At 34.7% G+C, this 12,947-nt stretch overlaps 1 protein-coding gene across 1 annotated transcript in view; it reads right to left on the bottom strand.

The window, feature by feature from the left end:
* Positions 1-12,947, bottom strand: part of LOC107654144 (NT-3 growth factor receptor-like) — a 248,398-nt gene that overhangs the window by 186,960 nt on the left and 48,491 nt on the right. The window contains exons 2-3 of the mRNA XM_016441090.1: positions 10,201-10,275; positions 6,693-6,764 (exon numbers count right to left, since the gene is read on the bottom strand). Of these exons, the coding sequence (XP_016296576.1) occupies positions 6,693-6,764; positions 10,201-10,275 (147 nt within the window). The remainder of the gene's footprint in view (positions 1-6,692; positions 6,765-10,200; positions 10,276-12,947) is intronic.

Below are 12,947 nucleotides of genomic sequence, written 5' to 3' on the forward strand. Positions count from 1 at the left end.
CTTACAAATGAGGACAATGGAAGCAATCAAAATCAACAAAAGAGCAATGATATGCAAGTGCTATAACAAGTGTCAGTTAGCTGTACATGTAGCAAGTTTTTATTGTTATTATTATTATATAATGAATACAAAGAAAACAGATAGAATAGAAAAAGAATAGAGCAAGCTAAGTGTTAGAGGCCTCTTTTTTTGCTTTTGTTAATTGTATAATAAATAAAAAATAAAACAAATAAGATACAAAAAGATCAGAGAAGCTAGTGTTAGTTCTTTTTTTGGTTTGTTTCTTTCTTTCTTTCTTTCTTTCTTTCTTTCTCTAAAGGATCATTTCTGGAGGATCAAAATTCAGCTTTGCCATCACAGGAATAACTTACATTTTAAAATATATTCAAACAGAAGTTTTAAATTGTGATCATATTTCACAATATTACTGTTTTACTGTATTTTAAATCAAACAAATGCAGCTTTTTTGAGCACAAGAGATGTCTTTCAAACAACATCTTACTGACCCCAAACTTTTGAACTCTAGTGGCCTTAGTAGTCTACCAAATGATTGATTTCTACATAACAAAAGTCACAACTAGAAAAAAAACCTGCTTTCTCTGAAGTTTCTCATGCAAGCACTAAGATTCTAAATATAAAATAGCTGATTTTTAGAATGTATTTTTAAAGCCAGTCAAATCATATGTGAGCTTCCAAATTTGGAAACCCCTTGCTATCTTTGTATTCCAGGAAGAACTACCAAACATCCTTCATAGTCTGGTTCTCCTTTGACTACAGTGACCTGTGGCCTGTGTTCCTGAAGAGAGAGTGTGAAAGAAAGTACATAAAACAGTGAGGGATGACAGCCAGTGACACAGAGAAAGCATTAGAAAGAGAATGACAGATGCACAGATGGGAGAAGATACAAGATTTGGGGACAGTCGGTACCCCACATATTTAAGAATATAACTTTACGACCTCTATAGACAACTGACTTAATCTGTGTCATTCTGCTGCTCTGAGTTTTATGGGAACTGTCTTTCAGAAGTTTGTAAAGTGGCATTGCAATGTATCATGGGTCATGATGAGTGACGGTCTTATTGCCTGGATTCATGGGCTGGTAATGGGAAGTAAAGCACAATGAATGTGAAAACCAGTAGGCCGCAATATGGCTTAACTGCCTGAATCCCGCTTTTGCTCTGTGATGAATTCCTGCATATTTTAGTTAGACTTATAAATCCTAAAAAAAAAAGAATAATAATAAAAATAAAATAAATATTTATCTAGGCAGAGGTTTAAAAATCACAATCCATGATACATGGTGATATACCCAAGCAACACATTTGTAGCCTATCATGATGTAGTTAGCGATATCCAGCCCTAAAACTGACTTAATTTGTATAGGAATCACATCAGACATTAGCATTAACCAACCAAATCCCTTAAGCTTTACATTTCACCTAACACAAATGAATAATGCAAAAATGCAAATAATGTCTCCCGGAAATGCGATTAGTCATTCCGATCTGATGCCAACATTTCATAAAGCTCATCGAAATCACCAACAGGCATCATCATTAATATCCAATTCATATTTCAATGAGCGAAGAGGACGGCGTCAACACATTTAATGTGTTCTCTCAAAGCACTCAACTTTCATCAAGCCAAATAAAGCTCTCATTGGGGCTCAGGGGCCTTCGGAGCCCGCGGAGACAATGGAGCTTCTCTCCTTTACTGATGAGCATCCTATCGCATTTCAGAGAGGGAGACATGGCTGACTGACTAACCACAAAGTCAAAGGCTCATTTTGGAATTCTTTCACAGAGAAGGAAAAGATGTAAACTGTTTTAGCACGCTCCTCCCATTGCGAGGGGAATAAAACTGCAGCCACATCAACGGTGGCATGAATAATAAATAATGTCATCTCAGAAACAAAGAGAGATGTGTGGAGTGAGAGGGAGTGATAGAAGAAGATGAAAAACAGAGTTTGCATGGCAAGGCCAGAAAAAGAACAAGAGAAAAAAGAAGGGGACACCTATGAGTGACGGATTTTAGAGAAGGACAAAATTAGAAAGAATGAGAGAGGACAAAAGAGAGACTGACAGAGTGAAAATTCAAGAGAAATTGGCATGAGGGAGAAAAGAAAGAGACCACCACTAAAGCTAAGGCAATACAAACAAATAAAAAATAAAAATAAAAATAAAAACAAAAGCAAAACAAAACAAAGCAAGAGCAAAAGCAAAGCGAAACAAAAACATCTTATTGACCCCAAACTTTTGAACTGTAGTTTATACATATTTATAAAGCAGTGCCCTTAGTAGTCTACCAAATGAAGTGATGAAGTGACATTAAACACAAAACAAATCAAAAGTACAGCTAAGACAAAACAAACAAATAGAAAAAAAGCAAAGCAAAGCAAAAAAAAAAAAAAAACATCATACTGAAGAAAAATCTTACACAAACAAAACAAAAACACTAGTTGGTTTGTTTAAAAACAAATTCTAAAAAGTAGCTAATATTCAATTTTTATATTTATATTTTTTATATTTGATAAAATACATTTTAAATTATTATTTATATATTTTCCAACTTTTTTAAACATTTGGTTAGTTTGGTCTGTTACAATTTGACACATTCTAATCATTTTGCACATGATTATCAACCAAAATATTCTACTATTTCAGAGTAAAATTGACTAAAAACTTAAATATTACAGCCTGCAAGCCGTCTATATAAAGGAAAAGTGACATTTTATTGCAAGGAGGTTCAGTGAGCGGAGTTTTTAATGAGAGTTACTCTCTGGTCACCCTCTGCTATTGCTCATGGGAATAACCTTTACAAGTTACCTATGAAAACCATTGCTGGATATATTGAGTCCTCTCTCCATCGTTCCAATGAAAAAAGATGTTCCTGTAGAAATCCAGAAGGCAACCTTTCATTTCGCCACATGGCTAGTAGACACATGAAAGCGAACGCCCAACTTCAAAAAGCAGGTCGACCAAAGCAATAGGCCCCTGTATTGATTTATTTTTCTTTTATCCAAAGCTGCTGAAAACAAATTTCCTTTGGTGGTCGGGGTATGAAAACAAGGAATAAACACAAGGCAATCAGCCCCTTGATAGCGAAACTCTTACTGCAAGGGTCACAAAGCTTGGCAAATCTCCAAAACAAGTGGCTGCCGAAATCTAATGTTAAAGTCAGTATAAATTCACAATTAAAAGTATTTTAATCTTTCATCAAAATGTAATAACTAGCTTTTCAACATTTCGGATGTTTTAAAAATAGTTCAAAAAAATTTGAAAGGTTCATTTTTATTTACAAATACAGAAGAAAAAGTGTCAGTGGGATGAAAAAAAACATGCGTGGCAGTATATTAACCTTTAAATGTAAATAAAACAAAACTACCAACAAAAAAATAATAATAAAAAATATTTTTGTGTGTATTGGTCCAGAACAATGATGCGTTTTTTTAGTGCTCATAACTTGATTTCCCTGTAAGTACGGTCATTTATTAATCATCCACGTCAAATGTCAAAACAGAAATGGGAAACAGATAACACTGCCGCTTTGTTCCCGTGACCTGACCCTGTGTGTGTTGTGAATAACACGTCTGGAAATCTCTGGGATTTTTTCGATCATAAAAGGCAGTGCTCTGTGACATGGGATGGGAGAACAAAACAAAAGGGCCCAAAAAGAGACGGTACTGTAGTACGTGCTTGTATGACTCCTCCTCTCTCTTTCTCTCTCACACACACATAGTGTTGAATATGTCCTAAAGAGAAAGACACTCCTATATCTGTTGTCTTGGTCACCATTGCTCAATCACAAAAAAAACAGACTTTCAACCCTGAACTATTAAAAAAAACAATAATAAAAATGTAAATCATACACGTTCAAAACAATGATGGATCTAAATAAAGATTGAAATAAACCTATATCTCTTCAAAAATAAAACTCATTTCTACAACAACTAACTAATTTGCCCCTAATAATTACGCTACATACTTGTACAAAAAAATTTAATGATGTAAAAATGATGATGATCTACAACAACTATTTTGCCCATAAAAGTTATTCTACATACTTATGAGACACAACTATAAGAAAAAGGGAAATACAAAACATGATGTGTGGAAAAAAAACAAGAAAGAAAAATCACTTGATTTCCAAACAAGTAGTAAAAGACTTATTTATTTTAAGATATTATTTAAATGTGTATGCTAGCTATGTATGAGATGTATGAAAATAGCCTTAGAAAGACAAGTTAGTCAGTTATTTTATTCCCAAAAAATGAGCGCTGTCAAATTGATTAATCGCATCCAAAATAAAAGTGTTTACATAATATATGTGTGTGTACTGTGTAATATTTATTATGTATATATAAATACACACATATATATATATATAAATACACACACATACATGTATATATTTAAGAAATGTATGTAATATATATATATTTAATACTGATTAATCGATTTGATGGCACTAAAAGAAAAAATGTAAAGTTTAATTTCCAAAACAATTTAGTGTGGTTGAAGTGACACTGTGGTGGTAACGTTTCAGAAAAATCACAAAAATGTGTACAAAATTGTGTAGATTCTGTGTACACACTAGTGTTGTTTTTGGCGGCCTGTTTTAATTTTAGTTTTAGTCTAGTCTTTGTGTGAAGCTGTCATTAGTTTTTATTAGTTTTAGTCACGTTCATATTCTTTTTAGTCTAGTCAAGTTTTAGTCAACTAAAAGTCTGAGCATTTTAGTCTTATTTTAGTCAGAATTATCCATGACTATTTTCGTCTAGTTTTAGTCGACGAAAACTGATGACATTTTAGTCTAGTTTTAGTCGACGAAAACTGATGACATTTAGTCTAGTTTTAGTCAATGAAAATTGTATTTTAGTCTCTTTTTAGAAATGCAGTTCTATTTAACCCAGTCAATATAGTATAAGTACCTAGTAGTATAGACGAAACCAAAATTTTCTTTTAGCCAAACCCATTTCAAACAAGGTTATCTTATTATATTATTGTTACCTTATAGACTCAAGAATACATCCATTCCAGACACAGAAGACGCTCTAATTTGAATTTACAACATTTATTTTACCAACCAAACATGTTAGAAGTACACACACATAAATTTAAATAAAGACGAACCCCGGCTGGGCGGCCATCGGTCCCTTTCTCTGTGTCAGACTTAACTTTGTTTGGTTTTCGTCTTCTAAATCAGTGTTTCCCAACCTTTCTTTAGTCGTGGCACCCTTTGGAAATTTTAACAAATTTGTGGCACCCTACAAAATTTATTGTGTCACAATATTTGAATTTCTAACTTCGATGTGATAATTTGAAAAGTATAGATATTCTGTACAACAGGGAAGAACTGCAGAATATAATGTCATACAGATATTTTTAATATTATTTAAAAAAATGTGTCGTCTAAACGACACATTTAACGTCTAAACGAGACGAAATAACGTTAGAACATTTCGTTTCGTCTCGTTTTGGTCAACGAAAATGAAGAGACATTTTAGCATAGTTTTTATTTTGTAAACCACATTTAGTCTCGTTTTTATTCGTCAACAATATTGCATTATACATTTAATTATAGTCATCGTCACGTGATAAAGGTTCGTTGACAACGATATTTAGTAATAATTATCGTTGATGAAAGCAACACTAGTACACACATAGTTTAAGTTAACAGACTGCTAGTGTCCAGGTTGTACCGGAAACTTGGCATGAAAAAAGGTTCCCGTACACCCTACTAAAGTGCTTACAGTGGACACATGTAGTGAGAAATACATGACACAAAGAGTTCCCGAACATTTTGTATAGACGACATTCACCAGCAACGCTCACCAACACAAAATCGCACACTCGTCGGTTTATGACAGAAAGAAAATAAGAAGTGCATTTGCAGGGCGTGATGGACAGCACAAATTGGGGTGGATTGTGTGGAGGTGGCAGTCTGCGATTCCATGTCCTTTCCACCGCTCGCCGGCAGGAAGTTGGGAAATAACAGTCCTGTCACACTCGTCCCATTCAGCCTTCATTAAGTAAATCATCTCTCTCTTTGCCCACATTCTCCACCACCGACTCCCCCACAACTCAGGCAGCTCTACAGCAAACAATCTTTGTTTATTCAGAGCACACAACAGAGGGTCTTTGCTGACTGTCAGGACAAGGAAGTGAGTGAGCCAATCTAACACCGAGAATTTCAAGAGGTGCAGGATGCCGCAGACTGTTAAGCCAATTATCGAAAGGAGTCATTTCGGTCAAGCAGTTTTAAACCATCAAACGACTACAGACAAAGACGATATGTTAACAAGCGCTCCGCAAAGCTGCTCTTTAGAGATTAAACCAACGTATGTGCCTGCCGAGCTACTCACAAAGCTCACTTTTGAGAAATGGTTGAGGTGGTGCTCAGTAACACATGGCGGAGAACTTTATCATCATAAATTATGCACAGAGGGCCAAAGCATCTCTCGAATAAGAGCAGCCATGATACTATGCAGAGTATCCAAAGATGGAAAACACATTGTCCCCATTTGCTAAACATGGCCTACTTAATAAGATATATTGCCTGGTGTAGATGAACGAGTGAACCCAACTTCACGATCCATCTCTAATAGTATGAGTCTCGAGGAACAAACAATTGACTTTCAAATGAGGTGTTTAATCAGAGGGTTCAAGAACATTGTAGCACACAGGACTCACATGTAGTGCAGGTGGGGGTTCTTGGCGAAGGCTCGCGACTGAATCGTACGTAAGTTGCAGTTCACAATGTTCCTGGAATGGAAAAGACAAATAAACATGTATTAGTAGTTTTGACCAACCATTTTGACCTTGCTGGACTTATCTTTTTTTTTTAAGTTGAAACACTTTTAAATCTTGAAACACATGTGAAATTGATGGCAGTTCAGAATATATTGACTTCTAAAGCCACTTTTTGTAATGATATTTAGTTAATTCTTAAATCTATAATCAACAGCTTCTCACAAATTAATCTCACTATTTCTAAAGAAGATTTGTATTTCTAAAGAAGTTTTCAAACAGCTTCAGTTTCATAGTGAAAATCAAAAGAACATGTGGATGAACTTCAGCTGATCATTAATTTATGTCTCATTCTAGCTTTTTTCCCCGCAATTTTTTTCAAGTTTGTTTCATCTGCGCATCAAATGTGTGCAAAGAGAAAATGTTTGTGACAAATATTTAAAACGAGTGCAAGAGATGTGATGAAAAACTGTAATGTTACGGAAAAAAAACACCTGTGGCAAAGGACAATTAGGTTAGGTTAATGTCAAATGCTGCGCTAAGTTGCTCTGATTACCCTTTAAGATTTTGTAAAAAGATTTTATGTGTGCAAATCATAGGTCTAAGAGGAGGTGAGCTGGTAAAAAAGAGTGAAAGACCAGTTCATGTTCGTCATTTTAAATGGATTTGACAGCAGCTAGGGGCTAAACGGGCTGCTAATTGCCTAGCCGTCTCGCAGCAGTGTCAAAAGGGAAAATGTGGAAGTAAAAGGGAAAAAACGTCATCTAATCTTCTCTTCCAGTCTGTCTCCTCTCCTCAAGTAACATCATTAAGGGCAGAATATCATCAAGAGCCTGCATCCTTGCTCCCGGAGTTATTTACGCTGGCAGCTGGAATCAATTATGTATATTGAATACATTTTTTTTCATTGGCATTTGTGAGATGTTTATTTGCACGAACCACTCTCCGCTCTTGTTATTAGAGATGTTTGCGTGAGCGATTACATCAAAGTATTTCTTTTAGCATGAGGTTGGAGACTTGAGCCCGGATGAACATGATACTTAACATGGATAATCACCAACTGCCAATTCTGAATCATGAACGGTGGCCTGAACGGAGGTCTCGGAGCAGGCGAGACTGATTCTGAGGAGGATAATTGAAGACATGAGTTTGCCTAGCAAATTATTTAGAGGATAGGAGTGTTTTAGTATGTACACCCAAATCCTGTCGACTGCAACATTCAGCCTGATTGATCTACAGCATATGGTTAATTACGGATACTATGATCGCTAGAAAATGTAAACGTGTCTCTTAAGGCCTGTTCATAACAAGGACGATAACTATAACGTTAACTATACAGTTTCAATAATCTTTCAAATTATTTAAGAATTGAGACATCCACACTAAATATATTGAAAAACAGAGAATGTTATCGCTGGAATAACTTCCTAAATGATTTTTTTTCCAGCTGATGAACAACCAAAACCCTGGCAGCCAATCAGAATCCAACAGACTTTGAAGAGATTTAAAATTTAGGTCATATTTTATTTTAAGGCCCAATTCTCACTATTAACAAACCATTAACTACAACTTTTACCTCAATAAATTCCCAATTTGCTGCTTATTAATAGTTAGTAAGGTAGTTGTTAAGTTTAGGTATTGGTTAGGATTATGGATGTAGAATATGGTCATGCAGAATATGTGCTTTATAAGTACTAATAGACAACCAATATGTTAATAATAGGCAAGCTTATAAGCAACTAGTTAATAGTGAGAATTGGCCCCTACACTAAAGTGTTACCAAAATTTAAAGCGGCAGATGACAAAATTGTAGCATGCTTATAATAAACAGAACATTATCGTTAGAGTTATCATTCTTAGTGGCCTTTAAAGGGACAGTTCACCCAAAAATTTAATTTCTGTCATCATTTATACCTGATCTCATGACGAAAACGTACCTGTGGGAACTTTTTTCGCAAAATGCGAAATACGTACCAATAATTACATATCACTGCAGTTTCCAACAGAAATGAACACTAAAGGAGGTAAAACAGTGAGCACTTGTAATCGTTTTCATACACAGTTATGATTACAGCTCCATATCTTTCGCTTTCTGGACGTAACAAGCTTGCTCGGTAGCTCAGCCAGCATGGAATTGAACTTAGGATGCGTAATCCTTGGGTATGAATCCCGTGAAAAACATGACTCATGATGAAAGAGCTCAAAGATGATAGATCAATGCTAAAACAGCAGGCTTGCAATTGCGTTTTAACGTCACATTCGCTTTTGTTCATACTATCGGGTAGGTTTAAGTGTAGAGCAGATGGTATGTTATTTTAAAATATCACGGAGCATTAGAGTTATAGCGCTACTCAATGGACATTTTAAGTCAGAACTGCGGTGACGCATACAAAACCTACATCACATAAAACGTACCATATGTACGTTTATCTGTTTGGGGAAAAAAACCCGAACACTCTTTTAGCACCACTCTGTGGACATTTCACATAGAATATGTCACAAAATGTACATGGTGCTACGTATTTCAGATCTCATCATGAGAACAGGCTCCATTTATTCATCCTTATTTTGTTCTAAACCTAACTTTCTTACATTTTAAAGAATGTGGGAATGTGTGTTTTACATTTTAAAGAATCTAAATGACAAATTTTGTTTTTTCTTTCAATTTTGGGTAAACTATCCCTTTAAAAACATCACAAATATCACTCAAGTTAAGAAAACGTAAGCTAAATTAGCAATAAAAGAGGAAATGACTTCTTAAAAACAGAAGCCCTAGAGTGTGGAATCATATCATAATTTCACATGCTAAAAGCCTAGAGTAACCACACATTTACTCTGGGGGGAAAAGAAAAAAGAAAAAAAACGGAATCTTCCCAGCTCAGAAATTCCCTCCAGAGGCAGACCGTGACCAGGTTCTGCCACATCACCTTAATAGTAAAAGGTGAGAGTTAACCGCTAATGAGAACCTTACTAATCATTGCTTCTGGTCTCCATTAACCAGTAGAGTTGTAATAGGAAGGAAGAATAGGTCTGAGGGGCTCTTGTGAGGGAGGAAGCCCTACTTATGAAGAGTCAAGTAAAGATACGTGCATGACGGCAGCAGACTGAATGAGGTAAGGCAAGGCTTGACCAGATGGAGGGTGTTGGGGGATGTAATTAAATTTTCTGGCTACTTCAGCAGCATTATTTGATAATTTTAAAGCATGCCTTGGGGAGGCACTTTTTAATGTGGGTCTGGCTAGAAAAAGCTTTTGGATGCCACTGTGAAAGTCGCCCATGCTAGCGTGTCATCGCTAGCTTATACATTCCTGCAGATGTCAGATCAAAAAGCTATCTTTGGCGATTTATGTTTCTTTTTTTAAGTGTGGCGGCACCCTGGCATTGACCCCACATTGATTGGCTTGTTATCAGTATTGTCCTAAGCGAGATGTTGTAGTGATGTGGTACTCACAGTCTCTGAAGCCCAGTGTACAACTCCATGTCAACGTCTCTCAACGTCTGCAAGCCCGACCAGTTCTCAATGTGTCTGTAAAACAAATCCAGAACATAGAATTAGACGATATTCATCTACAAATTCCCTGTAGAGAAGAGAAAGATGCTGTAATTAGTTCAAAACAAGAGCGTGATAAAGATTAGAAATGCACCAATATCAAAAATCCTGCCCAATAAGCCAATAATAATTATGTTACAGCAATAAATGATAAATGGCTGATATTAAAATGATACTTTGTCTAAAAATAAAAATAAAATCTAAAATAAACATGAATAAAATGCATAAAACAAAAAATCAATTATTAAATGCTACATGTAAATTTAGCACAAACTACCACAACATTATTAATGTACAGTATGAAAAAAATTATATTATTTTTTTATATTTTCCACAAAAAAAAAACATTTAACAGTGTTATTAAATAGGAGAAATAGGAATGCACAATTAAATATACAATATCTACAGAGATTAAAATTAAATTAAATTAAATAAAAACTGTAATATTGGCTGATATAATACCAATATAGTGTGCATTTTTACTGGACAAACACACAACAGACAAGTGACTGGATATATTCAAACCCAAATTTGAACTTTCATCACCCACATAACCCATGCACTAACCACGCATAAGGCCATGGCTCCAACTTATATAGCACATTTGATAAAGCCCCAAAAAAGAAAAAAATGTAATAGAGCCCAAAGAACAAAAATAGACAGCATTCATGATTTCTGCAGTCCAATACTGATGCCAGTGGTTGACAGAAATAACTAGACCTCTTCAGAGCAGTTGTGACAAGAGCCAGCTGGCATCGTCGTTTTGTGAATTAGCACCCATTACAACACAGACTCCGATTAATAAATGTTTTCAGAAGTTTCACCAACGCCATAACTATGTTTCTAGAAGTTTCCCCAGCTCAAACGCTGATAAACACAGCCGCTCAGAAGACAACAAGGGCTTGCCGACGAGCAGACAAAATTAAAGTTTGAGCTCTGTGCATCATATTAAAATGTTTATCCTTTCATGTCAATATAGGCATAAATATTACAAACACACTCTTAAAAATAAAGACATCAAAAGGAGGGTTTCATAGCGATGCCATAGAAGAACCATTTTGAGTTCCCCAAAGAACCTTTTAATGAAAAGTTTTAAAGGAACCATTTTATTCTAAGTGTAAAGAATATTTCAATAATCTGAAGAACCATTTTCCACTATAAAGAAGTTTTGTGCAATGGAAAGGCAGTTGATCATGGAGCTACTGATGCCAATAAAGAACGTTATTTTTAAGAGAGTACGTTGGTCCTCAAAAAATAAAGACACCATAGCTAAAACATATATAAAGCAAAGCAGCATCTACGAACAAGCCATGCTTTGTTTGAGCAGACAATGGCAAATAGAGATGGTCATTTCCCATTCAAAGCCAGTTATCAGAAGCATAACACCATCATCTTGCCTTCTCTTCATTTTCATAAGTTACCCATATCAAATACTGACAATTTGCATTCTGAGAACATCAGGATCCAGCCGAGTAATTAAGCCCACATTGGCTGTTCAGACAGAATCTGTCATACACCAAACAAAACCAAATTTAGCCTGGACAGAACTTGTAATATGAATTGAATTGTATATGCTGAAAGTCTTGTAATGGTGATGTTCAAAGCATGCACATATTTACAAATAGCTAATCAACTTTTGTACTTGGGGGAGAGACTGGAATGCCAGGAAAATCATTTTTTCTAATCAGTACTGTTCTGTGAAACGTGGTTTTGGAAGCCCTTCGGTTTGAAGGACCCTCTTGGCTGGAGGAAAGTGTTTTCCAGTGTCAGTGACGGAAGGCTTTAGATGAACAGCAGAAGGCTTCTGCCTCACCAGCATCTGTCTTCAGCTGGCTCATGTGCCATAGAGGACAGCCTGGAGACATATGTGGATATACTGTACCAGGACCTCATTCACAGTAAACAGAATCATCAACAGTAAACAAACATCAATGAGAAACGATTAAAAAAAAAAGAGAAGAAGTGGTGCACTAATAGACTAAAATGAAAAAAACAAAACAAAATGAAACATAATACATATAGGAATATAGAAATAGAATAAATAGAATAAAGAAACATTCTTTTTTTTTTTTTGCAAGAAATGCAGCCACGGATTTATTATTTTTACAGTTTTTTTTTATTTGGTGTGTGTTTTGGCGTGTGGCAAATATGTTGTACATTTTTCATATGTATTCATTTTACACCATTTTACTCTAACTAAGAAATCGCATATATTTTTTGTCAATAAAAATATCACTTTAATTATTATAATGTGTAAAATGATGACAACGTCAACTGTAACTGGACAAACTTTACAAAAAATTTTAAAAACAAAACTCAAACATTCATTGGTTATATTTAAATATCATTCATACTATATAATTGTATTTATTAGTTTAGTTAAATGTTATTTACAGTATATTAAAGTTTTTTTAATTTTATGTAATTGTGTAATTTGTATCACCTGTATGTTTTTTAAATATTTAAAATATTTTTTTAAATATTTTTTAAATATTCCTATTTAGCTTTATTTTGATTGCAGTCTTAGTCATTTTAACACTTTTATTTTAACTTAATTCAGTTCAAATTCTATATTTTATTTCTGCTTCATTTGTATTATAGAAAAACTATTTTTAAAGTTGTAGCTAACAATAACAAAATTGAGATTC

Source organism: Sinocyclocheilus anshuiensis, unplaced genomic scaffold, assembly GCF_001515605.1.
Source record: "Sinocyclocheilus anshuiensis isolate Anshui unplaced genomic scaffold, SAMN03320099.WGS_v1.1 scaffold115, whole genome shotgun sequence".
NCBI classification, from domain to species: Eukaryota; Metazoa; Chordata; class Actinopteri; order Cypriniformes; family Cyprinidae; genus Sinocyclocheilus; species Sinocyclocheilus anshuiensis.